The 23,379-nt window shown below is 47.7% G+C and overlaps 1 protein-coding gene across 2 annotated transcripts in view; it reads right to left on the reverse strand.

The window, feature by feature from the left end:
• Positions 1-306: 306 nt before the first annotated feature.
• LOC139235103 (metal transporter CNNM4-like) overlaps positions 307-23,379 on the reverse strand; it is a 40,373-nt gene continuing 17,300 nt past the window's right edge. The window contains exons 2-8 of one of the 2 annotated variants that reach the window (XM_070866265.1): positions 17,915-18,058; positions 17,068-17,205; positions 11,119-11,288; positions 9,161-9,257; positions 8,182-8,244; positions 4,591-4,760; positions 307-594 (exon numbers count right to left, since the gene is read on the reverse strand). In XM_070866265.1, the coding sequence (XP_070722366.1) occupies positions 400-594; positions 4,591-4,760; positions 8,182-8,244; positions 9,161-9,257; positions 11,119-11,288; positions 17,068-17,205; positions 17,915-18,058 (977 nt within the window). In that variant the 3' untranslated portion in view covers positions 307-399. The remainder of the gene's footprint in view (positions 595-4,590; positions 4,761-8,181; positions 8,245-9,160; positions 9,258-11,118; positions 11,289-17,067; positions 17,206-17,914; positions 18,059-23,379) is intronic. The other variant, XM_070866266.1, reaches the window with a different exon arrangement.

Here is a 23,379-nt window from a genome sequence, read left to right on the forward strand (position 1 = left end):
CTCGACCAATGTACAAGTTAAAAGCTTGTCTTCGACAGCAAAGCTTCATTTGCCAGAAGGAAAATAAATGGCCATTGGACGACCGTGTCTTTCAATGGAGGTCTCGTCTTTCTTCCCCATAGTGTCTCCACAGCGGCGCTCCCCCAGTTAGTAATACATCAGACAGGATTCCTCTCTTTCCACACACTCAGATCTACTGAAAAAAAGCAGAGAGTCTTCCCCATCAGGTCCCAAGTTGTTTCGTGTCGTGTTTTTTCCACTTTCCCTTACCCCCAGCACCCCCCCCCCCCCCACCCCCAATCCCACACAATATTAAAGTTGCAGTGTTTGTTCACATAAACCATTGTTAATGCCCAAGTGCAGAGCCCAACACTCAGAGGACCAGGCCTCGAAGTGGGGTCATATATTGTTTTCCACCGAAGTGTGGTTCAATCTACGGTTCAAAGAGTTCTGATCGTTCAGGAGGTTTGTGGTTTCGTCCGCTATACTCTCTGGTTTCTCCATGTCGACCTTTGTGTGGGGGTTCTCGGGGGATTGAGGGGTGCTGTCCAATTTTGACGCTATTAATCCATTCTGATATTGCTGCCGCGTGACCTGTTCATTAAAAAAAAACAAGATGAATTAATTCCGTATACAGTACTTTCTGCTCACGATGCGGTCTCCTCTACATCGGGGCGACCAAACACAGTTTGAGTGACCACTTTGCGGAACACCTCCGTTCAGTCCAGAAGCGTGACCCCGAGCTTCCGGTCGCCTGTCCCTTTAATTCCCTGCTCAACTCCCACCTCTCAGTTTTTGGCCTCTTACACGGTTCCAACGAAACTCAACGCAAGCTCGAGGAACAGCACCTCATCTTTCGAGTTCAACAATTTCAGAATGAAAAAGCGAAAGAAAAAAAGAAAAAAAAGGGAGAAAGAGAAGGACTTGCATTTATTCAGCACCTTTCATGACCGCAAGGTGTTCCAAAGTGCTTTACAGCCAATGAGGTCCAAGTCCCAGTCTATATTCACTCCCAGTTTGTGAAGTGGTGCAATAGCCAGCTACCAGCAGCTGCAATACCAACCAAACACCTGCTGGGGGAGCTGCTGAGCTCAGGTAGCAGCGCCACAAGCTGGCGCAGAGTGGTACTGCAGCCCCATTCCCAAACCATTTTTCTCAGCTCCATTTATTTTGTAGGGACAGAATTTCACTAAACAATATTGCTCTTTGATACACAAACATGATCTAATTAGAAGGAAGTTACGTTTATCAAATTTCCAAACAATCCAGTGAAATCTTACTGGTGTTACTTGCACATCTCATAGACTTAGCAGTGACCCGACAGAGGATTACAGAATAATGGAAGGGCAGGATTCTATCCCGATTCAGTTGAACAGTTTGTGGAGCACCAGGGGACATGCATTTAAACTACGCAAGAGTAGGAACAGACTGGATATAGGGCGGATCTCCCCCCCCCCCCCCACCAAAAGAGAGTAGTGAGCCCCTAGAATGTGTTGCCGACTGGTATGGTGGGCACTGACTCTCTGTACGTCTTCAATGACCGGGGCAGAGATCGTATCATATCGAAGGCAAGCGGCTTTACAGATGACACGTGGTTCATGTGATCTCCCCAGAGGTCACAATATCAAGTTGTGTGAAGGCCACATCGAGACTGGATGTCAGGAGGTGGTTCTTTTCCCAGAGAATAGCGGGCCTGTAGGCTGCCGGCTCGTGCGTTGAACGCTGATTCAAGCGAGAGATGGACCGGTTTCTGGCTGGGGCGGAGATCACCTTGTACAAGAGGTAGGTACTGTGCACCATTAATCAGGGCCGGAGTGATATCCTGGACTAGTTTTGATCACCTGTGTAGAGGGGACGGGGATGGTGGGGTGATCAGAGAGGAATTGTCCAGATTTTATCACCTAATTGGCTTGGGGGTTTAATCTGTTGCACAAGGCATCAGTTCTGTGGGACAGGCTGGATGGACCGGAGGGTCTTTTCCTGTCAATCATTGTTGCTGTGTAAAAAAAACTTGCATTTATTTAGAGCCTTTCATGACCACCTCATGTCCCAAAGTGCTTGGTTTGCTTTTAAAAGTAGCCTTGCTAACTAATCTGTTTAGCGATGTGTGTATGTGTACTCTGAGATCCCTTTGTTCCTCTACCCCACCCAGATTCGCACCCTCCAAATAATGAGTGACCTCCCTATTCTTCCTACAAAAATGTAATACCTCACATTTATCTGTGTTGAATTTCATTTGTCAATTATATGCCCATTCTGCAAGTTTAATAATGACCCCTGTAATTTATTGCCCCCTCAGTAGTGACCATCGCCCAATTTAGTGTCATCTGCAAATTTAGAAATTGTGTTTTTGATTCCAAAGTCTAAATTGTTAATATAAATTGTGAGCTTGTTCATCAGTCTATTATGGGGTATCTTAGCGAAACCTTTTGAAAATCTACTACATTACCATTGTCTGCTTTCTCTGTTACCTCTTCAAAAAATTCATTGACCTTGGTCAAGCCAGACTTTCCCTTTTGAAATCCATGCTGGTTATTCATTACTATATTTTTGATTTCTAGATGTTCTTCTATTTTCTCCTTTAGTAGGGATTCCATTATTTTTCCTACCACCGATGTTAAGCTGACTGGTCTATAATTCCCTGGACATGTTCTATCTCCCTTCTTAAATATAGGAATTATGTTAGCTATCCACCAGTCCTCTGGTACTACACCTTTTTCTAACGAATTGTTAAATACGAGTAGAAATGCTTCCACTCTCTCTTCCCTAGATTCTTTTAAAATGTGTGGTTGCAATCCATCTAGACCAGGGGTTTAATCCTCGGAGTTTGATTAGTTTATTTAATATATCCTCTCTTTTTATTTTAAATGCACTTCTCATTATTAATCTCATCATCCAATGCCATATCCACCTTTCTATCTCCCTGGTAAATACTGAAGCAAAATTATTTAATATTTCTCCCATCTCTCTATCGTTACCTGTGGTACTATCCTGTCTATCTCGTAATGGCCCTATTCCCATCCCGACCTTCCTTTTTTTTTTTTATTGTGCCTGTAAAATGCTTTTTGTTTTATGTTCCTTGATAAGTTAATTTCAAAGTTTCTCTTTCCCTTCCCAATTGTTTTTTTTTTTACTTCTCTCCTAATCTCTTCCTATTCTCCCTTATCATGCACTCCCCTGCTTTCTATGTACTTAATGTATGCCTCTTTCCTTGCCCTCAATTGTTCCCTTATGGCTTTATTCATCCATGGAGTCTCATTAGTGCTTAGTTTGTTCTTTCCTTTTAGTGGTGTTCCTGCACTCAGCTGAACACCGTTTGAAATCTCTCCCATTGCTGTTCTACATCGTTGTTGTTTGAGGGATAAATATTGGCCAGGACACCATGAGATAATGGGATAACTCCCCTGCTCTTCTTCAAAATAGTGCCACGAGATCTTTTACCTCCACCCGAGAGAACAGACGGGGCCTCGGTTTAACGTCTCATCCAAAAGACGGCAGCTCCGACAGTGCAGTGCTCCCTCAGCACTGCACTGGAGTGTCAGCCTAGATTTTTATACTCAAGTCTCTGGAGTGGGACAGCATCTGGATTCAGAGGCGAGGGTGCTGCCCACTGAGCCACAGGCTGACAAATTATGTGCAATAGTGGGGGTGAGAAATTTTCTCACACTCCAGTTGAATTGTGAAAACACCCAATGGTACTTCTAGACTATGTCCTTCCAAACTTGGGTTGTTTGTGGAGAGAGCATTGTGAGCCTGCCAACACTGGTGAGGACAGGGCTGTCACTGGGGAATGGACTAAGATTATCCAAGAAACAAATGGCACATTAACCTGTATTAGATTTTTTTTTTAATATAAGTAGTGCATTGACATTGTAATGGCCCTCAAAAAAGGGTGAAATAACCAGGACTAAACCTTTATAAATCACTGGTTTGGCCTCAACTCGAGCACTGTGTCTAATTCTGGGCACCACACTCAAGGCCTTGGAAAGGGTGCAGCAGAGATTTACTAATATAGTACCGGGGACATGGGACTTCAGTTATGTGGAGAGACTGAAGAAACTGTGGTTGTTGTTCTTAGAGCAGAGAAGGTAAAGAGGAGATTGAATAGATGTATTCAAAATTATAAGAGGATTTGATAGAAAGTGGGAGGGTTAGTAACAATTCTCCCTTTATGCTGCGTGGCCGTGTCGTGCTCCAACTATCCAGTGAGGCCCACTTTTCGATTGGGGATAAAAAGGGCTTGCACTGAATTTTGAATGGGCCACGCAGCACCCCCCCCCAAATTACAGGGAACATTGGTCGTTGACTAAAGGTAATTGGCAAATGAACCAGGGAGAAGACTTGTTTTTTTACACAACGAGTTATGATCCGGAACGCACTGCACTGCCTGGCAAGGGTGGTGGAAACAGATTCAATAGTAACTTTCAAAAGGGAATTAGATAAATACGTGAAGGGAATTTTTTTTCTTCTAAAAACAGGAATGAGAAAAGAACAGGAGCATGGGACTAATTAGAGACCTCTTTCATCAGAACCGACAGAGTCACGATACCTGAATGACCTCCTGTGCTGTATGATTCTATGACTTCTTACCTTGACAAACTGCAGGTCTGTCAGTGCCCTCACAGAGAAATCGGGAACGTAAAGCGCCGAGTTGGCCTGGGTGCCCGAGCTTACGATGGTTGGCATGGACTCGGAATGCTCGGAGTGCTGAAGCAACATGGAACGATTCAACTCGCTGTGGTGAGAGGATGGGCGGGATTCTAAACAGCAAACAGAAGATCAAATGGATCAGTTATTTGCAGTGGGCCAGCGGGTCACATCCCACTGGGCCGGGGGCTCTTCACGCAACGGGGCATCCGGCAACACGTAAAGCAATCTATTTCAGGCCATCAGCTCGGAATCAATGGGCAGGCACAGGATGTCTATCGTTCACTGGAGTGCAGTGACAGAGCAACAGTGTTCAGCGCAGATTGTGAACCGAGGCTGCCGCAGTCTGTGTTTCAACTGCACAGGTTCAACCTCTCGGGTCCGGGACTCTCTGGTTCGGCATCCGTGGCGGAACTGCCGCTTCCCTGGGCCTGGAGCTTGCTGTCAAACACTCCAGTGACCATCCGCATCTCACTCTGCTTCCTCATTGTGGGACTCGACGGCGCAGTGAAGGGGCGTCAGACCAGAGAGAGAGAGAAATGACCAATCACTAACATTCCCCGCCTCTCCTCCCTCCCTCAGCAATCACCAGCACTGACCTCCCGTGGTTCGGAAAATTCTCTGTTTCGGCACCAGACAGGTCCTGAGGGGGCCAGACCAGAGGTGTTCAAACCTGTATTATCAATACTACTTCTCGCGCTCCTCCAAATAAGTCATCCCGCACTGGCTTCCTGCATCCTCACCGTGCTGGGATCACCACCAGCCGCCTGCCTGCACTCGTCCTTCCCCAGGATCTTAAACTGTGCAATTCCCAAACTTTATTGCAAGGGGTTTGGAGTACAAGAGTAAGGAAGTCTCATTACAATTGTACAGGGCTTTGGTGAGACCACACCTGAAATACTGTGCAGAGTCTTGGTCTTCTTATCTGAGGAGGGATATACTTGCCTTATAGACACTGCAACAAAGGTTCACTAGATTGATTCCTGGGATGAGAGATTGACTAGATTGGACCTATACTCTCTGGAGTTTAGAAGAATGAGAGGTGATCTCATTGAAACACAAGATTCTGAGGGGAATGGACAGGGTAGATGCTGACAGGTTGTTACCCCTGGCTGCAGAGTCTTGAACCAGGGGGCACAGTCTCAGGATAAGGGGTCGGCCATTTAAGCCTGTATTGAGGAGGAATTTCTTTACTCAGAGGGTTGTGAATCTCTGGAATTCTCTACCCGAAAGGGCGGTAGATGCTGAATCGTTGAATATATTCAATACTGAAATAGATACATTTTTGGACTCTAGGGGAATCAGGGGATATGGAGATCGGGCTGGAGAGGAGAGTTGAGGTCAAAGATCAAGCATGATCTTATTGAATGGCGGAGCAGGTTCGAGGGGCCGTATGGTCTACTCCTACTTATGTTCCCTCAGTTTCCCCTCCGTCCCGCAGCCCTTGTGTTGCCTCAATCATTGGTCCTATTTCCTCTCCCTCTCTCTTTCACCCTGATGGTTTCCTGCATGAATTAAGCGTAGAAATCAATCGCTGTGGAGATAAACATTTGAAATTGACTTTAAAAAATTGAACTTATGCAGAAAGATTTAGTGCAGTAAACACGTCATCGGCCAGCAGAACAAACAGCAAGCAATTGTTGAGGTGAATAACTCAGGCCAACATTCATTGAGGATCATCACCAGGTGCACTGGCTTGATGTGACTCAAGGTCAAATCCCATCCTATTTGAGTGGGATTTTTTGAGCCAAGATATTTGGAGTCGAAGCCCATGTAAATTTCTCATTGTTAATTGGTTGGTGTTTCTCGTGCTCAGTTAGTTAAAGGTCAGCAAAAGGTTTTGACTTGCCCCATTTTGAAAGAACTTAAATCCATCACGAGTTCTACCGTTTGACCATGGCCGACTTCCAGAGGCGCCAAATACAAGGAAGCCCGAATTAAAAGGACCAATACCCTCCTCCAACTTTTTTGGGGAGGTACATGGTCCCTTTAACGGGCTGTGCGGCCCATTCAGTTTCACGCATGCGCGAAATTTCACGTTGGAAAAGCCAGCCACACGACTTGGCAGGAACGTTTCTAGTTGACCCCCAAAGCCAGGCGGAGAGACGGGGGAAGTTGGCAAACCCGAGAGCCATGGGGGCCGACTACCCTTACCCTAGCAAAGTTGCAGAACCTTCCTCCGTTTGCGACAGTGCCCAATAATCATCGCCACAGGAGGTTTTTCCAGGCTTGTTCCCATGTCCCAGAGGCAGGCAGGAGGCCCCTGCCCTGCTGTAATTTAAAAGGCCAATGGAATCATGGCCTTGATCTCAAAGGGGCTGGAACACAAAGGGGTGGAAGTTATGTGGAGCCCTGGTCAGACGCCACCTGAAGCATTGGGTTCAGTTCTGGGCACCATAACTCAGGAAGGACATACCAGCCTTGGAGGGCTTGCCGATTCACCAGAATGATACCAGGGCTACAAGGTGCAAACCATGTAAGATTTACCTCGGAACTAAGAAAATAGGGAAGCTCGTTAGGATAGGTTGCATAGACTACGATTGTATTCCCCCTTGAGTATAGCAGATTAAAGGGTGATCTAATTGAGGTGTTTCAGATGATTAAAAGGAGTTGATAGGGTAGATAGAGAAAAACCATTTCCTCGGGTGGGGGGTGGGGGAGTCCAGAACAGCGGCCAGGCCGTTCAGGAGCGACGTCAGGAAGCACTTCTTCACACAAAGGGCAGTGGGAATCTGGAACTCCCTCCCCAAAAAGCTGTTGAGGCTAGGGGTCAATTTGAAAATGTCATAACTGAGATTGAGACATTTTTGTTGGGTAAGGATATTAAAGGTTACGAAGCCAAGGCGGGTAAATAGAGTTAAGATACAGATCAGCCATAATCTAATTGAATGGCGGGTCAGGCTCGAGAGGCTGAATGGCTTCCTGTTGGTCCTATGTTCCCAATAGGCTGTACACAGTGGGGGAGATCTTTTGTGTGGAAGCAAGTCATCCTTGTTTCGCGAAACCACCTATGATGACAGTGGGGGCCTGCAGCTGAAAGTTGGCCGAGATCAGAAATTCTGCGCATTGGGGTGAGGTACAGTCCAATGCAGAGCCTAGCACAACACTGCCACTCTATACCGGTTAGAAGTGGGGCTAAAAGATTTATCGCGAGTGAGTCAAACCACAAGTCTCCCACCCCAAACGATTGCTTCTTAAATGTTTTGTCCACAAACTGCAGCCTGAACATCCCAATCTCTCAGAATTCTAAGCAGTCAAATCGCTTGCCCCGACACCAGAGGGCGCGACCCGAGTTAATCCCCCAGTCTCAACAGACGGCTCCCCAGCCTGCTCGAAGGCAGCAGCAAGAGGCCAGCACTTGGCGGGTGTCAGGGTTGAGGGGGCGCGCGCGCACAGTTGTCTTCAAGGTATGCCCACCTCAGACACGCTTCAAACCAAAAACCTTTGCTCACCTGCAGGACGGCACAATCCTCAAGGCAGAAGGCGACAAGTGGAAATTAAAAACAGAAACCGTGCAAACCATGCAAGATTTACCTCGGAACCAAGAAAATAGGGAAGCTCGTTTGAGGCTGCAAGTGCGGAGCCTGGAAGTAGGAACTGGGAGATGGAGACGAAGCAACAGAGAGAGAAAGATTAAAATGCAGAGACCCAGAGCAGGCAGGCACACACTTTACTGGCAATCAATAATAAAAATACTCCCCATTTATATGGCACCTTTCCCGACCTCGGGTGCTATACAGCCAATAAATTACTTTTGGAGTGTAGTCAGTCACTGATGTAATGTGGGAAACGTGGCAACCAATTTGCGCATAGCAAGCTCCCACAAACAGCATTCTGATATTTTTTTTTATAAAAAGATTATCTGGCCGTTAGGTGATGTTGATTGAGGGATAAATATTGGCCAGGACACCGGTGATAATGCCCCTGTTTTTCTTCAAAATAGTGCCACGGGATCTTTTACGTCCACCCGAGAGCGCAGGCGGGGCCTCGGTTTAACGTCTCATCCAAATGACAGCACCTCAGACAGTGCGGCACTCCTTCAGCACCGCACTGGGAGTGTCAGCCTAGATTTTGTGGTTAAGTCTCTGGAGTGGGACTTGAACCCACAACCTTCTGACTCAAGAGGCGTGTGTGCTGCCCACTGAACAACGGCTAACCCATTCAGGGGTGATGTCAGGAATCACTTCTACACAAAAAGGGTAGTGGAAATCTGGAACTCACTCTCTTTCTCCTCCCTCCCCCAAAAAGCTGTTGAGGCTCGAGGTCAATTGAAAATGCCAACACTGATATTTTTGTAACGCAAGGGTATTTAAGGATTACAGAACCGAGGTGGAAGTTAAGATACAGATCAGACATGGTATAATTGAATAGTGGAACAGGCTTAAGGGGCTGAATGACCTCCTCTTGTTCCCATGTTACTAAATTCTTGAATTCACACAGCCTGCAGGGTTTCAGGACATCTGTGTCCTGTAAAATATTACGGCTCAACAAGAATAAATTGAAATATTCTTACCCACAGGCAAGTTGCTGAGGGCCATGGTACCATAATAGGAGAACGGTCCGGTCTCAAACTTCATGTCTTCCTTCCCAGCCTCCGTCTCCACTTTACCCTGTGGTACAATAATGATCGTTTAAACTGGACACAGACTGGAAGCCTCAGACGTATTCAACGCACAACTGGAAACATTGAACGCTGATGTTGGGACCTTTCGATTTTTCTCTCCGAGCTCTCACCCCACTCTCCAAGGCGGTGGCTCGCGGTGGTGCGAGGTGCTATGCCCGGTGTCCGTTCGTCACTTTACCCTAGAGAGGGAAGTACTGAATACTATTCTACCACGAGGGGCATGGCTGATAGGCTCGAACCTGGCCTCACTTCGTAGTAGGAATCAACGGATCAGCAGCAGAAATCCTTGCTGGTTTTTTTCCACCTCCCTCACCCAGGAAAAGCTCGATCACCACAACTCCCACCAGGTTCAGTAGAGGCACAGGAATTGAACCTGGGAACTTTTGGTAAATGCTCTGTACCAGCTGGGCAAATAGGTTCACGTACAGGAGGGGATGGGGGAGGGGGGGGGGGGCAGCACTGTGAGCCTGTAGCACCTCCTGACCTATGGCATAGGCTGCCATCTTGTACAGTAAACGCTGATTGAAGCGAGAGCTGAACCCGTCTCTGGCTGGGGCGGAGATCACCTTGTACAAGAGGTAGGTACTGTGTAACATGAATCAGGGTCGGAGCAATCTGTTGGACTTGCTTCAATCGGCCAAGGGGGTCAGGGAGGAATTTTACAGATTATATACCCCAAACTGGCTTGCGTTTTTTAAAATCTGGTTTTACGCCTCTCCTAGGCGATCACATGGGTTCAGGTGGGGTGGAGAGTTTATATATTGAGATATATTATATATCTATCTATCGCAATTGTGTGGGACAGGCTGGACAAACCAGGTCAGTCATTGTTGGCATGTTCGGACAGGGGCTGTGTGTGGAGACAGTAGTTTGAAAGTGGGTAACACTGGAGTGGGGACATGGGCTGTCTGATGTGAGAGAGGGGCGTTTGAGGATGAATTATGTGCATCAAAAACAACTTTAACATAGTAAAACGTCCCAAGCTTAACAGGAATGCCAACAAAATTTGACACCGCGCCATGCAAGGAACTATTAGGACAGGTGACCAAAAGCGTGGTCCAAAAAAGCAGGTTTTAAAGTGTGGCTTATCGGATGAGAGAGAGAAGGAGTTCTAGAGCTTATGGCCCAGGCAGCTGAAGGCACGGCCACCAATGGTGGAGCGATTATAATCCGGGATGCTCAAGAGGCCAGAATTGGAGAAAGAGAGAGATCTCGGAGGGTTGTGGGACTGGAGGAGGTTAGAGATAGGGAGGGGCGAGGTCAGGGATTTGAAAACAAGAATGAGAATTCTAAATATTGAGGCGTTGCTGGACCGGGGTCAATGTGGCCAGCTGAGGCAAGGGTGCGAGTTAGGATACAGCCACCAGAGTTTTGGATGAGCTCAGGTTTAGGGAGGGTGGAAGGTGGGAGGCTGGCCGAGAGAGCATTGGAATAGTCAAGTCTAGAGGTAACAAAGGCATGGATGAGGGTTGCAGCAGCAGTAGAGCTAAGACAGGGGTGGAGACGGGCGATGTTACGGAAATGGAAGTAGGCGGCCTTTGTGATGGAGCGGCTATAGGGTTGAAAGCTCAGCTGAAGGTCAAATAGGTCGCCGAGGTTACATGCAGTCTGGATCAGCCTCAGTGGCCAGGGGGAGGGATGGAGTTGGCGGCTAAGGATGGCAGTTTGTGGAGGGGACATAATATCACACAAGTGGTGCAGGGTTCAGCGTGACATTTTACCGGACAAGGATGCATTAGGTGACAGCCTTGGTGCCACATCCATCTGCTGCACAGATTCAGGCTGGTGAATCGGGAGGAATTCTCAGAAACACGTGACAGAACAAGCCTCGCCGAGACGCTTCTTACCTGTAAAATGAGGACAAAGTAATCGACCGCCCGGCCACGCACGTACAGATAATGGTCGGCAGACAGCTTGTTGTCCTCTTCAAATTTGATTTCGTGGATGACTTCGGGGTGTTTGAGGAGACGCAGCAATATCTTCTCCGACATGTGAGCAACGGAGAAAACAGCGACCTCTGCGAAGGAGAACGAAAAAGATCAACACCCTTGGAGCAAACTATCCCACTGCACTGCCAGCCAGGCAGGGTATGCAACATGTGGACCGAGTCTCTGCAGGTCAGCACCATCACCAGTACACATCATCATCATAGGCGGCCCCTCGTATCAAGGATGACTTGCTTCCATGCCAAAAAAGGGATGAGTTCACGGGTGTTTCAATGAAGGACCTAATATTCCGGATCCCGAACTACATCCTGAAGGGTGGAAGATGCCTGTGCGTGGATTTTTTTAACGTGGGGTGGCCGTTGCACACCAGCCACCACACGGGCTTGACAGAGCGAGGTCTTAGTCCAGTGGCAAGGATTACCCAAGACGACTGGAGACCTGCTCTGCTGCACGGGCCTAGTGCACTCACATAGCGCAGTGTGGGCTGGCCAGTGCTGCCCCGGGCCCTCGGCTCTTCTGCAACCTTAGTAAACAGTCTCTTATGAGGGACTTTATCAGATACCTTCTGGAAGTCCAGAAAATATCCATAGACATTCCCCTGTCCATTACTTTAGTCATCTTTTCAAAAAATTAAATCAGGTTTGTCACGCACTATGATGGATGGAGCATCCTGACGAGGTACTTCTGGATAAAGATGTGACCGATAGTGCGGACTGACCTTTCACCTGAACTGCAGGGTTAATCAAACAATGGGAGAGAGGAATGGAGTGATGAGAAAAGATAATTCTGTGGAGAGGGGAGGGGGACATAATTAGAGAAGCTAAAGAAACTAAGTAGAGACAGAGAAAGAAAGACTTACATTTCTATAGCGCCTTTCATGACCAAACGTCTCAAAGCATTTTAAAGCCAATTACACACCGAGTGTAGTCACTGTTGCAATGTGGGAAACGCGGCAGCCAATTTGCGCACAGCAAGCTCCCACAAACAGCAATGTGATAATGACCAGATAATCTGTTTTTTTGTTAGCTGATTGAGGGATAAATATTGCCCAGGACACCAGGGATACATAGCACGCCCAACAACACACCCAGCATGCAGACCCATAGTGGGTTGGGTTGCAGTGAGATTTCCCCCGGAGGGTTGTTTTAAAAAAAAATTCAATCACAGGATGTGGTCGTCACTGGCAAGGCCAGCATTTATTGCCCCTCCCCAATTGCCCTCGAGAAGGTGGTGGTGCCGCCTTGAAACGCCGCAGTTCGTGTGGTGAATGTACTCTCACACCGTGTCATAACAGTCTGTTACTGTGGAGCGCCTTACTAGGCCATTTCAGAGGGACGGTTAAATCATAGAAATTTACAGCACGGAAGGCCATTCGGCCCATCGTGTCCGCACCTGCTGACAAAAAGCTATCCAGCCTAATCCCACTTTCCAGCTCTCAGTCCGTAGCCCTGTAGGTTACGGCACCTCAAGTGCACATTCAAGTACTTTTTAAATGCGGTAAGGGTTTCTGCCTCTACCACCCTTTCAGGCAGCGAGTTCCAGACCCCCCACCACCCTCTGGGTGAAGAAACCTCCCCTCTAAACCTCCTAAAGCCAGATTTCCCCTCCCCACAACCGCCCATGAGCTGAGATTTCCCTCAAATAACAGTTACTTTAAAGTAGATAAACTAAGCCAAACAGCCTCATGGAGTTTAAACAATTCTTTCTTCTCTCACCTACCATCCACCCTTTGTTGCATTCAATTGCTATCGCTTTTTTGGGACCAGTTTTGTTTCGGTTGCCGTGGTTTCCTCAGTGTCTCAAGTGGAAGAGTAATTGAGTCCACCAATAAAAAGCCAGGTCAAATGCTGAGTCACTCCTGCCATGTGACTGACTCGAATCTACAACCGACATTCTGCCTTCCCACCCCCAATGACATCATCCCCAATTCTTAAACAAAACAAGTCTCCCGTCACAGTGAGTGTCGGCTTCCGCACCAACAGGAAGTCCCTTACCACAGAAGCCAACAGTTTTGCAGTACCTCACTTCTATATATCCCATCCAGAAAGACTTGCATCTATTTAGCATCTTTTACAACCTCAGGACATCTCAAAGCACTTTACAGCCAATGAAGTACTTTTGAAGTGTAGTCACTGTTGTAATGTAAGAAACACGGCAGCCAATTTGCACACAGCAAGCTCCCACGAACAGCAATGTGATAATGACCAGATAATCTGCCTTATTGATGTTTGTTGAGGGATAGATTTTGGCTCAGGACACTGGGAGAACTCCCCTGCTCTTCAAATAGTGCATGGAATCTTTTACATCCACCCGAGGGGGGCAGACAATTAACATCTGATCCAAGACGGCACCTCCGACAGTGCAGCGCTCACTCAGCACTGGCACTGGAAAGTCAGCCTAGGTTTTGTGCTCAAGTCTCTGGAGTGGGGCTTGAAACCACGACCTTGTGATTCAGAGGCGAGAGTGCTACCCTCTGAGCCATAGTTTCTACAAGTGAAAACATGGGATTATTTGAAAGATTGGGAGCCCGCGAGTGTACTGAGATACAACAGGAAAATAGTCCACAATTCCCTTCCCTCACACCTGCCATGGCCGATAAACCAGGGAGGGAACCGCAGACTCTGACCATTACTTCATTACGTCAACTCAGGAGTGGACACAGGTCCCCATCGCAGAGATACGCGCAGACTGGTTACATTACACAGGCTGAGTCAATGCGAGGCTCAGCATTAACCAAATGCACCATGTAACCTGGGCATGAAGTCACAAGACAAGACGCGGATGAAGGAGGCCATTCCTCCCTTCAACCCGGGAATACCCTACAGTCCGGGAATACTTTACAGCAATGTTCCCTTTAAGCTGCGCAGCTGCCTGGAGCTCCTTCTGGCTTTACAAGAGGAAAAACGCACACTCACGGAAATTTAAAGGGGCCGCGCAGCCCATTAAAGGGACTGGACATCCCCAAACATTAATGGAACATCGCTCTACGGCATCCAGCTGCTGTCTCAATGATTGCAGGATTTTCACCTCCATTTCCCTCAGACCTATTGCAATCTGCTGCTGCTCCGTCCTACAGTTCTCTAAACCCCAGTTTGACCCCCCTCGTCACAGTTCAGTTTGAATTAATGTTCCAGATCTAGCTTTTCAACGTTTCCTACTGTACACACTGCTAGTAGGTCCACTCCCAGTCTTTCAACAACTACTTGCATTTATATAGCGCCTTTAACGTAGTAAAACGTCCTAAAGCCCTTCACAGGAGCATCAACAGAATTTGACACTGAGCCACATAAGGGGATATTGGGGCAGATGACCAAAAGCTTGGTCAAAGAGGTGGGTTTTAAGGAGCATCTTAAAAGGAGGAGAGAGAGAGAGAGGCGGCGAGATTTAAGGAATTCCAACACTTTGGGCCCAGGCAGCTGAAGGCACGGTTGCCAATGATGGAGCGATTAAAACGCAAGAAGACAGAATCGGAGGAGCGTGGAGATCTCAGACAGTTGTAGGGCTGGAGGAGATTACCGAGATAGGGAGCTTTGAGGCCTTGGAGGGATTTCAACACAAGGATGAGAATTTTTAAATTGAGGCGTTGCCGGACCGAGAGGCAATGTAGGTTAGTGAGCAGATGGGTGATCAGTGAATGGGACTTGGTGCGAGTTAGGATGCCAACCAGGAGTGCGTTGAAATAGTTGAGTCTGGAGGTAACAAAAGCACAGATAAGGCAGCAAATGAGCTGAGACAGGGGCGGAGATGGGCAGCGTTAAGGAGGAGGAAGTATGTGGTCTTTGTGATCAAGCTCAAGTGTCTCCAGTCCTCAGTTAGTTCAGTGCTAAGTCGTGCAATACCCATCATGAAGTGGGGCCAGCAGAAGTCACATTGGCTGACCCACCTCTCCCTCTCTCTCTCAAACCAGCCCTTGGCCTCAATCAAATGCAAAGCAGAAAAAACAAGGGACAAAAAATAAGGCTGATGTAATTATTCCAGATCTTTACCAAGTCATGCAAACTACAAACAGGCTCCTGTTTGAGCAATTGTGCTACTCTTTTCCCACAGCCCGAGACAGACAAGATGGGTAATTACCTGGATCCCTGTAATTAAGTCTGACTGTGTTCACTGAGCTCGTCTGTCTACCTAGCACAGCACACCCAAGACTACGCGCTTCTTACAGCTAGGCACTGACTGGCTGACAGCAGCTGAAACAAACTCAATCGTGACAGGATCACACATGCAATTAGGTTCCATGTATTCCCATCAGCCCTTGCTCGCTGAATTACATTGGCTCCTGGATATTTTTAAATTCTCATCCTCGTGTTCAATCCCTTCCATGGCCTTGTCCCCTCCCTATCTCTAACATCCTCCAGCCTACAACCCTCAGAGATCTCTGCACTCCTCCAATTCTGGACTCTTACACATAGCCGGTTTTAATCATTCCACCATTGGCAGCCGTGCCTTCCATTGCCTAGGCCCTAAAGCTCTCTGCCTTGCTGTCCTTCTTGAAGACCTTAAAACCTACCTCTAACATCATTTTATGTGGCTCGGAGTCAATTTTGACATTTAGCTCCCCCGCGTGAAGCACCTTGGGACGTTTTACTACGTTAAAAGCGCTGTATAAATACAAGTTGTAGGGTTTTTCAATTTGTGGATATTACGATATGGACACGGAGGGTCGCCCCTATTCTGGGAGATGCATCAAAAGGATCTCTCATTTTGGGTGTCCCTAGGTTCCCAGCTGCGAGGGCAGCCGGGACATGCTCCACAGATACTGGCGTCATCAGCAGCAGCAACAGTTGCATCAGTGACATCCCCTCACCTCTTGCTCTGCGCAGGACTGCTAGTACAGGTCTAGAACAGCAACCTCGAGAGGGAGGGGGAAGATCACTGAATAAACCCCTTCCCTCCCCCTTTAATGATGCTCTAAACACACCATCTGCAACCCCCATGCCCCCCCACCCCCAAAACACAATAACTGGACTCAACAAGGGGAAGTTTGCCAGTGTTTACGACACTTTGACCGACAAGCATCTCCTCTCCCATTACATGCATGCCCCCAGCACACCACAGGACAAGCATTGCTGACGCTGGGCTGGTTGAATGCTTCGATACAACACACAGCAGAAACAAGCAAACCTCACTCCAATACCCCCTCATTAGAATCTTACAGCACAGAAGACGGCTACTCGGCCTATCATGCCTGTGCCAACTCTTTGAAAGAGCGATCCAATTCATCCCACTCCCCTGCTCTTTCCCCAGAGCCCCGCAAATCTTTCCTTTTCAAGTATTTATCCAATTCCCTTTTGAAAGTTACTACTGAACCAGCTTCCACCCTTTCAGGCAGCGCATTCCAGATCATAGCAACCCACTGCATAAAAATATTTCTCTTCATCTCCCCCCCTGGCTTTATTGTCAATTAACTTAAATCGGAGTCCTCTGGTTCACAACTCATGTCCACAGCCTGCACCTAACCCCACTGACAGTCCTGTCCCCACCTGTACTCCACCCCAGTGTTACACAGCTCAAAAATGCTCTTGCTCCACACACACAGCCCCAGTGCGGACGGTCCCAGTCTGGAATTGTACAGCTGGGCGTTTTTCACAATTCAGGTGGACAGAGTGGGACTGTTTCACACACCCGGCATTGAACTGTGCCGTACCAAAATCCCACCGACACCACCAAAACAGTTTGCATTAAACAAACACGGTGTAATCGCCAATCGGCACCATGGGAATCTTTAATTCTGGGGGGGGGGGGGGGGGGGAAAAAGAGATGAGGGGTTTATTCCCACTCCCCATCCCCCCGCGCCCCCAAACAACAGTCGAGGAGCAGAAACTCGGCACAAAGTTAGAAGCAGCCTCTCACCTGTCGATAGGAAGCGATGAGCAGCCAGCAGCAGCTGAGGGGACACCTTGATTTTCACCTCGTGTATCGTGGGTTTGAAGACGGAGAAGTCCCTTTTCTTGCCGCGGGTTGGAACTTTCCTCTTGCTTCGGTTGTCAACTGAAAAAGACACGAGAGAAAACCGCTTCAAAAAAGGTGCCCATTCCCCATACTCTTCTATTTCCCCCTCCCCCCATATAGAGTTATATAAAGCTCAGGTTAGCCCCCATCTGGAGCACTGTGGCTCAGGAAGGATACATTGGCCTTGGAGTGCATGCATCGCAGATTCAACCAGTGATACTGGAACTAAAAGGTTTAAATTATGAGGCTTGTATTCCCTGGAGAAGTAGAAGATGAAGGGGTGATCTAATTGAGGTGTTTAAGATAATTACAGGACTTGATAGGGGAGAGAGGATGAGAAACTTTTTCCTCTGATGGGCAATGTTCCCACTAATTTTCTTTTTGGGTGCGCAGCCCATTCAAATAACCGCGTGCACGGCTTTTGCCATTAGAACGCTGCTGTGTGGTGGTGGTGGGGGTCCAGAACAGGGGAAAGTAACCTAAAAATTAGAGCCAGGTCATTCAGGGGTGATGTGAGGAAGCACTTCTTCACACAAAGCTTAGTGGAAATCTGGAATTCTCTCCCCAAAAAGCTGTTCAGGCTGGGGGTCAATTGAGAATTTCAAAATGGAGATTGATAGCTGTGTGTTAAGCTAGGGTGTGAAGGGTTATGGAGCCACGATTCAGATCAGCCATGATCTAATGGAATGGTGGAACAGGCTCAAAGGGTTCCTATGTTCTCATTTCCCCCAATATCAATGCAACTCACAGTACATGTCGGATTCATCAAGAATTTCCGATTTGATGATCTCCTCGATGACATCCTCAAGAGTGATTAGACCCAACACCTCGTAGAAGGGATCTCCCTCACCTTCACTGTTCACCTTCTGCACAATCGCCAGATGTGATTTACCTGGCAACACAAAGTGAACATCAGATATAAACACACAAATTGACATTTCTAACACACAAAAATAACATTAAAATGGAAAGAGGAGGTAACAAAATGAGTTATGCAAAAGCTCGTCTCCATCATTTATACCCAGTTCAGGTGCAGCACGGATTAGATACAGAGTAAAGCTCCCTCTACATTGTCCCATCAAACACTCCCAGGGCAGGTACAGCACGGATTAGATACAGAGTAAAGCTCCCTCTACATCGTCCCATCAAACACTCCCAGGGCAGGTACAGCACGGGGTTAGGTACAGAGTAAAGCTCCCTCTACACTGTCCCATCAAACACTCCCAGGGCAAGTACAGCACGGGGTTACAGAGTAAAGCTCCCTCTACATTGTCCCATCAAACACTCCCAGGGCAGGTACAGCACGGGGTTAGATACAGAGTAAACCTCCCTCTACACTGTCCCATCAAACATTCCCAGGGCAGGTACAGCACGGGTTAGATGCAACTTGTGTTTATATAGCACCTTTAATGTAGTAAAATGTCCCAAGGCGCTTCACAGGAATATTATATGACAAAACAAATAAATTTGACACCAAGCCATACAAGAGGAAATTACGGTAAATGACCAAAAACTTGGTCAAAGAGGTTAGTTTTATGGAGCGTCTTAAAGGAGGAAAGAGAGGTAGAGAGGCGGAGTGGGTTAGGGAGGGAGTTCCAGAGCTTGGGGCCCAGGCAGCTGATGGCACGGCCGCTGATAGTTGAGCAGTTATAATCAGGGATGCTCAAGAGCAGAATTAGGAGCGCAGATATCTTAGGGGGTTGTCAAGCCAAAAGGAGATTACAGAGATAGAGAGGGGCAACTCCATGGAGGGATTTGTAAACAAAGATGAGAATTTTGAAATCGAGGTGTTGCTTAACCGATTGCTTAGAATAAAGCTCCCTCTACAGGTATGTCATGGGTTTAGAGTAAAGCTACCTCCAGTGTCCCTTCAAACACTCCCAGGGCAGGTACAGCACAGGTTAGATACAGAATAAAGCCCCCTCTACACTATCCCAACAAACACTCACCCAGGGCAGGTACATCATGGATTAGGTACAGAGTAAAACTCCTTCTACACTGCCCCACCTGCATTTCCCCCACACAGTGATGGGACACGGGTCTGTATCTGCGTTTGCCCCACACGGTGATGGGATGTAGGTCTGTACCTGCATTTCCCCCACACGGTGATGGGACGCAGGTCTGTATCTGCGTTTGCCCCACACGGTGATGGGATGCAGGTCTGTATCTGCATTTGCCCCACGCAGTGATGGGTCGCAGGTCTGTATCTGCGTTTCCCCCAGTGATGGGACGTTGGTCTGTATCTGCGTTTGCCCCACGCGGTGATGGGACGCAGGTCTGTAGCTGCGTTTCCCCTACAGTGATGGGACGCGGGTCTGTATCTGCGGTTGCCCCACGTGGTGATGGGACGCAGGTCTGTATCTGCGTTTCCCCCACGGTGATGGGACGCAGGTCTGTATCTGCGTTTGCCTCACGCGGTGATGGGACGCGGGTCTGTATCTGCGTTTGCCCCACGCGGTGATGGGACGCAGGTCTGTAGCTGCGTTTCCCCTACAGTGATGGGACGCGGGTCTGTATCTGCGGTTGCCCCACGTGGTGATGGGACGCAGGTCTGTATCTGCGTTTCCCCCACGGTGATGGGACGCAGGTCTGTATCTGCGTTTGCCTCACGCGGTGATGGGACGCGGGTCTGTATCTGCGTTTGCCCCACGCGGTGATGGGACGCAGGTCTGTATCTGTGTGTCCCTCACACAGTGATGGGACGCAGGTCTGTGTCTGTGCCGGCTATTTGATAGAGCTTTCCAATTAGTCCCATTACCCTCCTCCTTCACCATAGCCCTCCATTATTGACTTAAAATTACGATTAAATCTACTTCCACCTCCCTTTCAGACATTCCAGATCGTAACAACTTAGTGTAAAAATAATCCTCCTCTCCCCCATGTTTCTTTGGCAATGATCTTCAATCTGTGTACAGTTTGTCCTTATTTACCCTATCAAAATCAGTCAAGATTTTGAAAAAGACTTGAAAGACATGCATTTATATAGTGCCTTTCACGACCACTGGATTTACTTCAGTCAATTTGCGCACAGCCAGCAACGTGATAATGACCAGATAATCTCTTTTCATTATGTGGATTGAGGAATAAATATCAGCCGGGACACCGGGGATAACTCTCCTGCTCTTCTCTGAAATAATGCCATGGGATCTTTTACGTCCACCTGATAGAGCAGACGGGGCTTCGATTTAACGTCTCATTCGAAAGACGCTCCCTCAGCACTGCACTGGAGTGTCAGCCTAGATTACGTGCTCAAGTCCCTGGGACTTGAACCCATAACTTTCTGACTCACGAGGCAAGGGTGCTACCCACTGAGCCATGGCTGACACCTCTATTAAATCTTTCCTTAACCTTCTCTTGCTCCAAGGAGAACAATCCCAGCTTCTAATCTTCCTTCCCAACAGTTAAAATAGCCCCAATCTACCCATGATCATGACGGGATTGCTATTCTGCGACAAGAGTCTCGTGGTCGCTAATCAAAATAGTTTCACTCCTACGTAACTTTTTTTTAAAAACTCAATTACACGCTGTTGGATTTACCCGCACTGTAATACTGACTTATTATAAGAGAATGAGCAGCTGAGGGGAGCGGGAGGCTGAAATTAATTGAGGGAGTTGGATGACTTCATGGACGACGAGTACAAAATTGGATTGATTCACCGACCACAAATTAAAACTGCAACTTGTGCAGTCACTGCAAGCTAGCTTGATATAGGACCTCAGCCCTTAAATTAAAACCTTAATCACAGGGTTCACATACATCAAATACCAGCTGCTTTCCTACATTAATAGTCAAGCGCGCACAAAAACAGTGTCCCATTCAACTGGCTCTCTTCCTCATCTCCTGATCTGCTCGTTCCCGCGTCACACACACACAATGCCCCACATCCGCCCTCCTAGAGAGCTAGGATTTCAGTTATGGGTGGGTGAGATCTTCATACTGTGGAAGCATAAACAAACTACAATTCGAGACTGTGCCCTTCCAAACTTGGTGTGTGTGTGTGTGTGTGTGTGTGTGTGTGTGTGTGTGGGGCGAGAGCACTGCATTTTCATAGCGCCTTTCATGTCCTCAGGGCATCCCAAAGCGCTTTACAGCCAATTAGCACTTCTGAAGTGCGGTCACTGCTATAATGTAGGAAATGCAGCAGCCAATTTGCACACAGCAAGATTCCACAAACAGCAATGTGATAATGACCAGATAACTTGTTTTAATGAAGGTGGTTGAGGGATAAATATTGGCCAGGACACCAGGGATAACTCCCCTGATTATCTTTGAAATGGTGTCATGGAATCTTTTACGTCCACCTGAGAGCAGATGGGGCCTCGGTTCAATGCATCATCCGAAAGACGGCACCTTTTTCCCACATTACAACAGTGACTACACCCCAAAAGTACTTCATTGGCTGGCTGCAAAGCACTTTGGGATTTCTGGTGCTCGTGAAAGGCGCTATATAAGCAAGTCTTTCTCTTTCTCTGAAGAACTCAGTCAGTGCAGCACTGCACTGGAGTGTCAGCCTAGATTTTTGTGCTCAAGTCTCTGGAGTGCGTCGTAAACCCACAACCTTCTGACACAGGCCAGAGTACTACCCACTGAGGCACCGCTGACGCTGGGGTGAAGTACTGGTGGGGACAGGGCTGTTACTGGAGGGGGATGATTAGAGGAAGCATGTTTCACATTGTTAGGTACAATTTTCCCAATGTAATGATACCATTACACAGAGAACACAGCAAACGCCCTGGCTCAAAGCTTCATCTGTATAGGAACGTGGATTGAAATCGCTTCACTTTCCCAACAGCTTGTCGAATTGAGAAGAGATTTCAACTCCAGATCTCCCTGTTCAACATCAAAACTCTACTTTAATGGATATGCATCGACAGTCATTTCAAGTGCTGAGCGATGTTAACTTGGGCCATCGAGTCAGCTATCTGAATCCATTCTCCATTGTGCTGCACAATATGCCCCACAGCACCAGGTGCCCGGCCTATCAGTGACAATCCAATACCAGCCACCGAGTGAAGCGGCTCCCGATTCCCTAGTTGCGTCACCTTGTCTCTCCACTAGCCCACAGTTACTCTCGTTGCGTAATGATGACCAAGTTCCAGTCACTTGTGGTTGTATTTTTGGACTTGAAATGCAAAGGCTGAAGTTCAAATCCCACCAGGGCAAGTTGTGAAACTGGCCAATCCTAGCCTCTTGTGCTTACTGATCGCTCCACCATTGGCAGGCTGAAGCCCCAAGCTCTGAACTTCCCTCCCTGAACCTCTCTATCCTCCTTTAAGACGCTCCTTAAAACCTAGCTCTTCAGCAAGCTTTTGGTCACCTGCCCTAATATCCCATAAAAAATAGGTGCAGGAGCAGGCTATTCGGCCCTTCGAGCCTGCGCCACCATTCAATATAATCATGGCTGATCATGCAACTTCTGCCTTCTCTCCATACCTCCTAATCCCTTTAGCCACAAGAGCCACATCTAACCCCCTTTTGAATATATCCAACGAACTGGACTCAACAACTTTCTGTTGTAGAGAATTGCACAGGTTCACAATTCTCTGGGTGAAAAAGTTTCTCCTCATTTCAGTCCTAAATGGCTTACCCCTTATCCTTAGACTGCGACCGCTGGTTCTGGACTTCCCCAACATCGGGAACATTCTTCCTGCATCTAACCTGTTTAATCCCGTCAGAATTTTATATGCTTCTATGAGACCCCCTCTCATTCTTCTAAATGCCAGTGAATATAAGCTTAGTCGATCCAGTCTTTCTTCATATGTCAGTCCTGCCATCTCGGGAATCAGTCTGGTGAACCTTCGCTGCACTCCCTCAATAGCAAGAATGTCCTTCCTCCGATTAGGAGACCAAAACTGCACACAATACTGAAGGTGTGGTCTCACCAAGGCCCTGTATAACTGCAGCAAGACCTCTCTGCTCCTATTCTCAAATCCTCCTGCTATGAAGGCCAACATGCCATTTGCTTTCTTCACCGCCTGCTGTACCTGCTTGCCTACTTTCAATGACTGATGTACCATGACACCCAGGTCTCGTTGCACCTCCCCTTTTACTAATCTGTCACCATTCAGACAATAATCCGCCTTTCTGTTTTTGCCACCAAAGTGCATAACCTCACACTTATCCACATTATACTGCATCTGCCATGCATTTGCCCACTCACCTAACCTGTTCAAGTCACCCTGCAGCCTCTTAGCATCCTCCTCACAGCTCAC

The sequence above is a fragment of the Pristiophorus japonicus genome, chromosome 22 (assembly GCF_044704955.1).
Source record: "Pristiophorus japonicus isolate sPriJap1 chromosome 22, sPriJap1.hap1, whole genome shotgun sequence".
Taxonomy (NCBI): Eukaryota; Metazoa; Chordata; class Chondrichthyes; family Pristiophoridae; genus Pristiophorus; species Pristiophorus japonicus.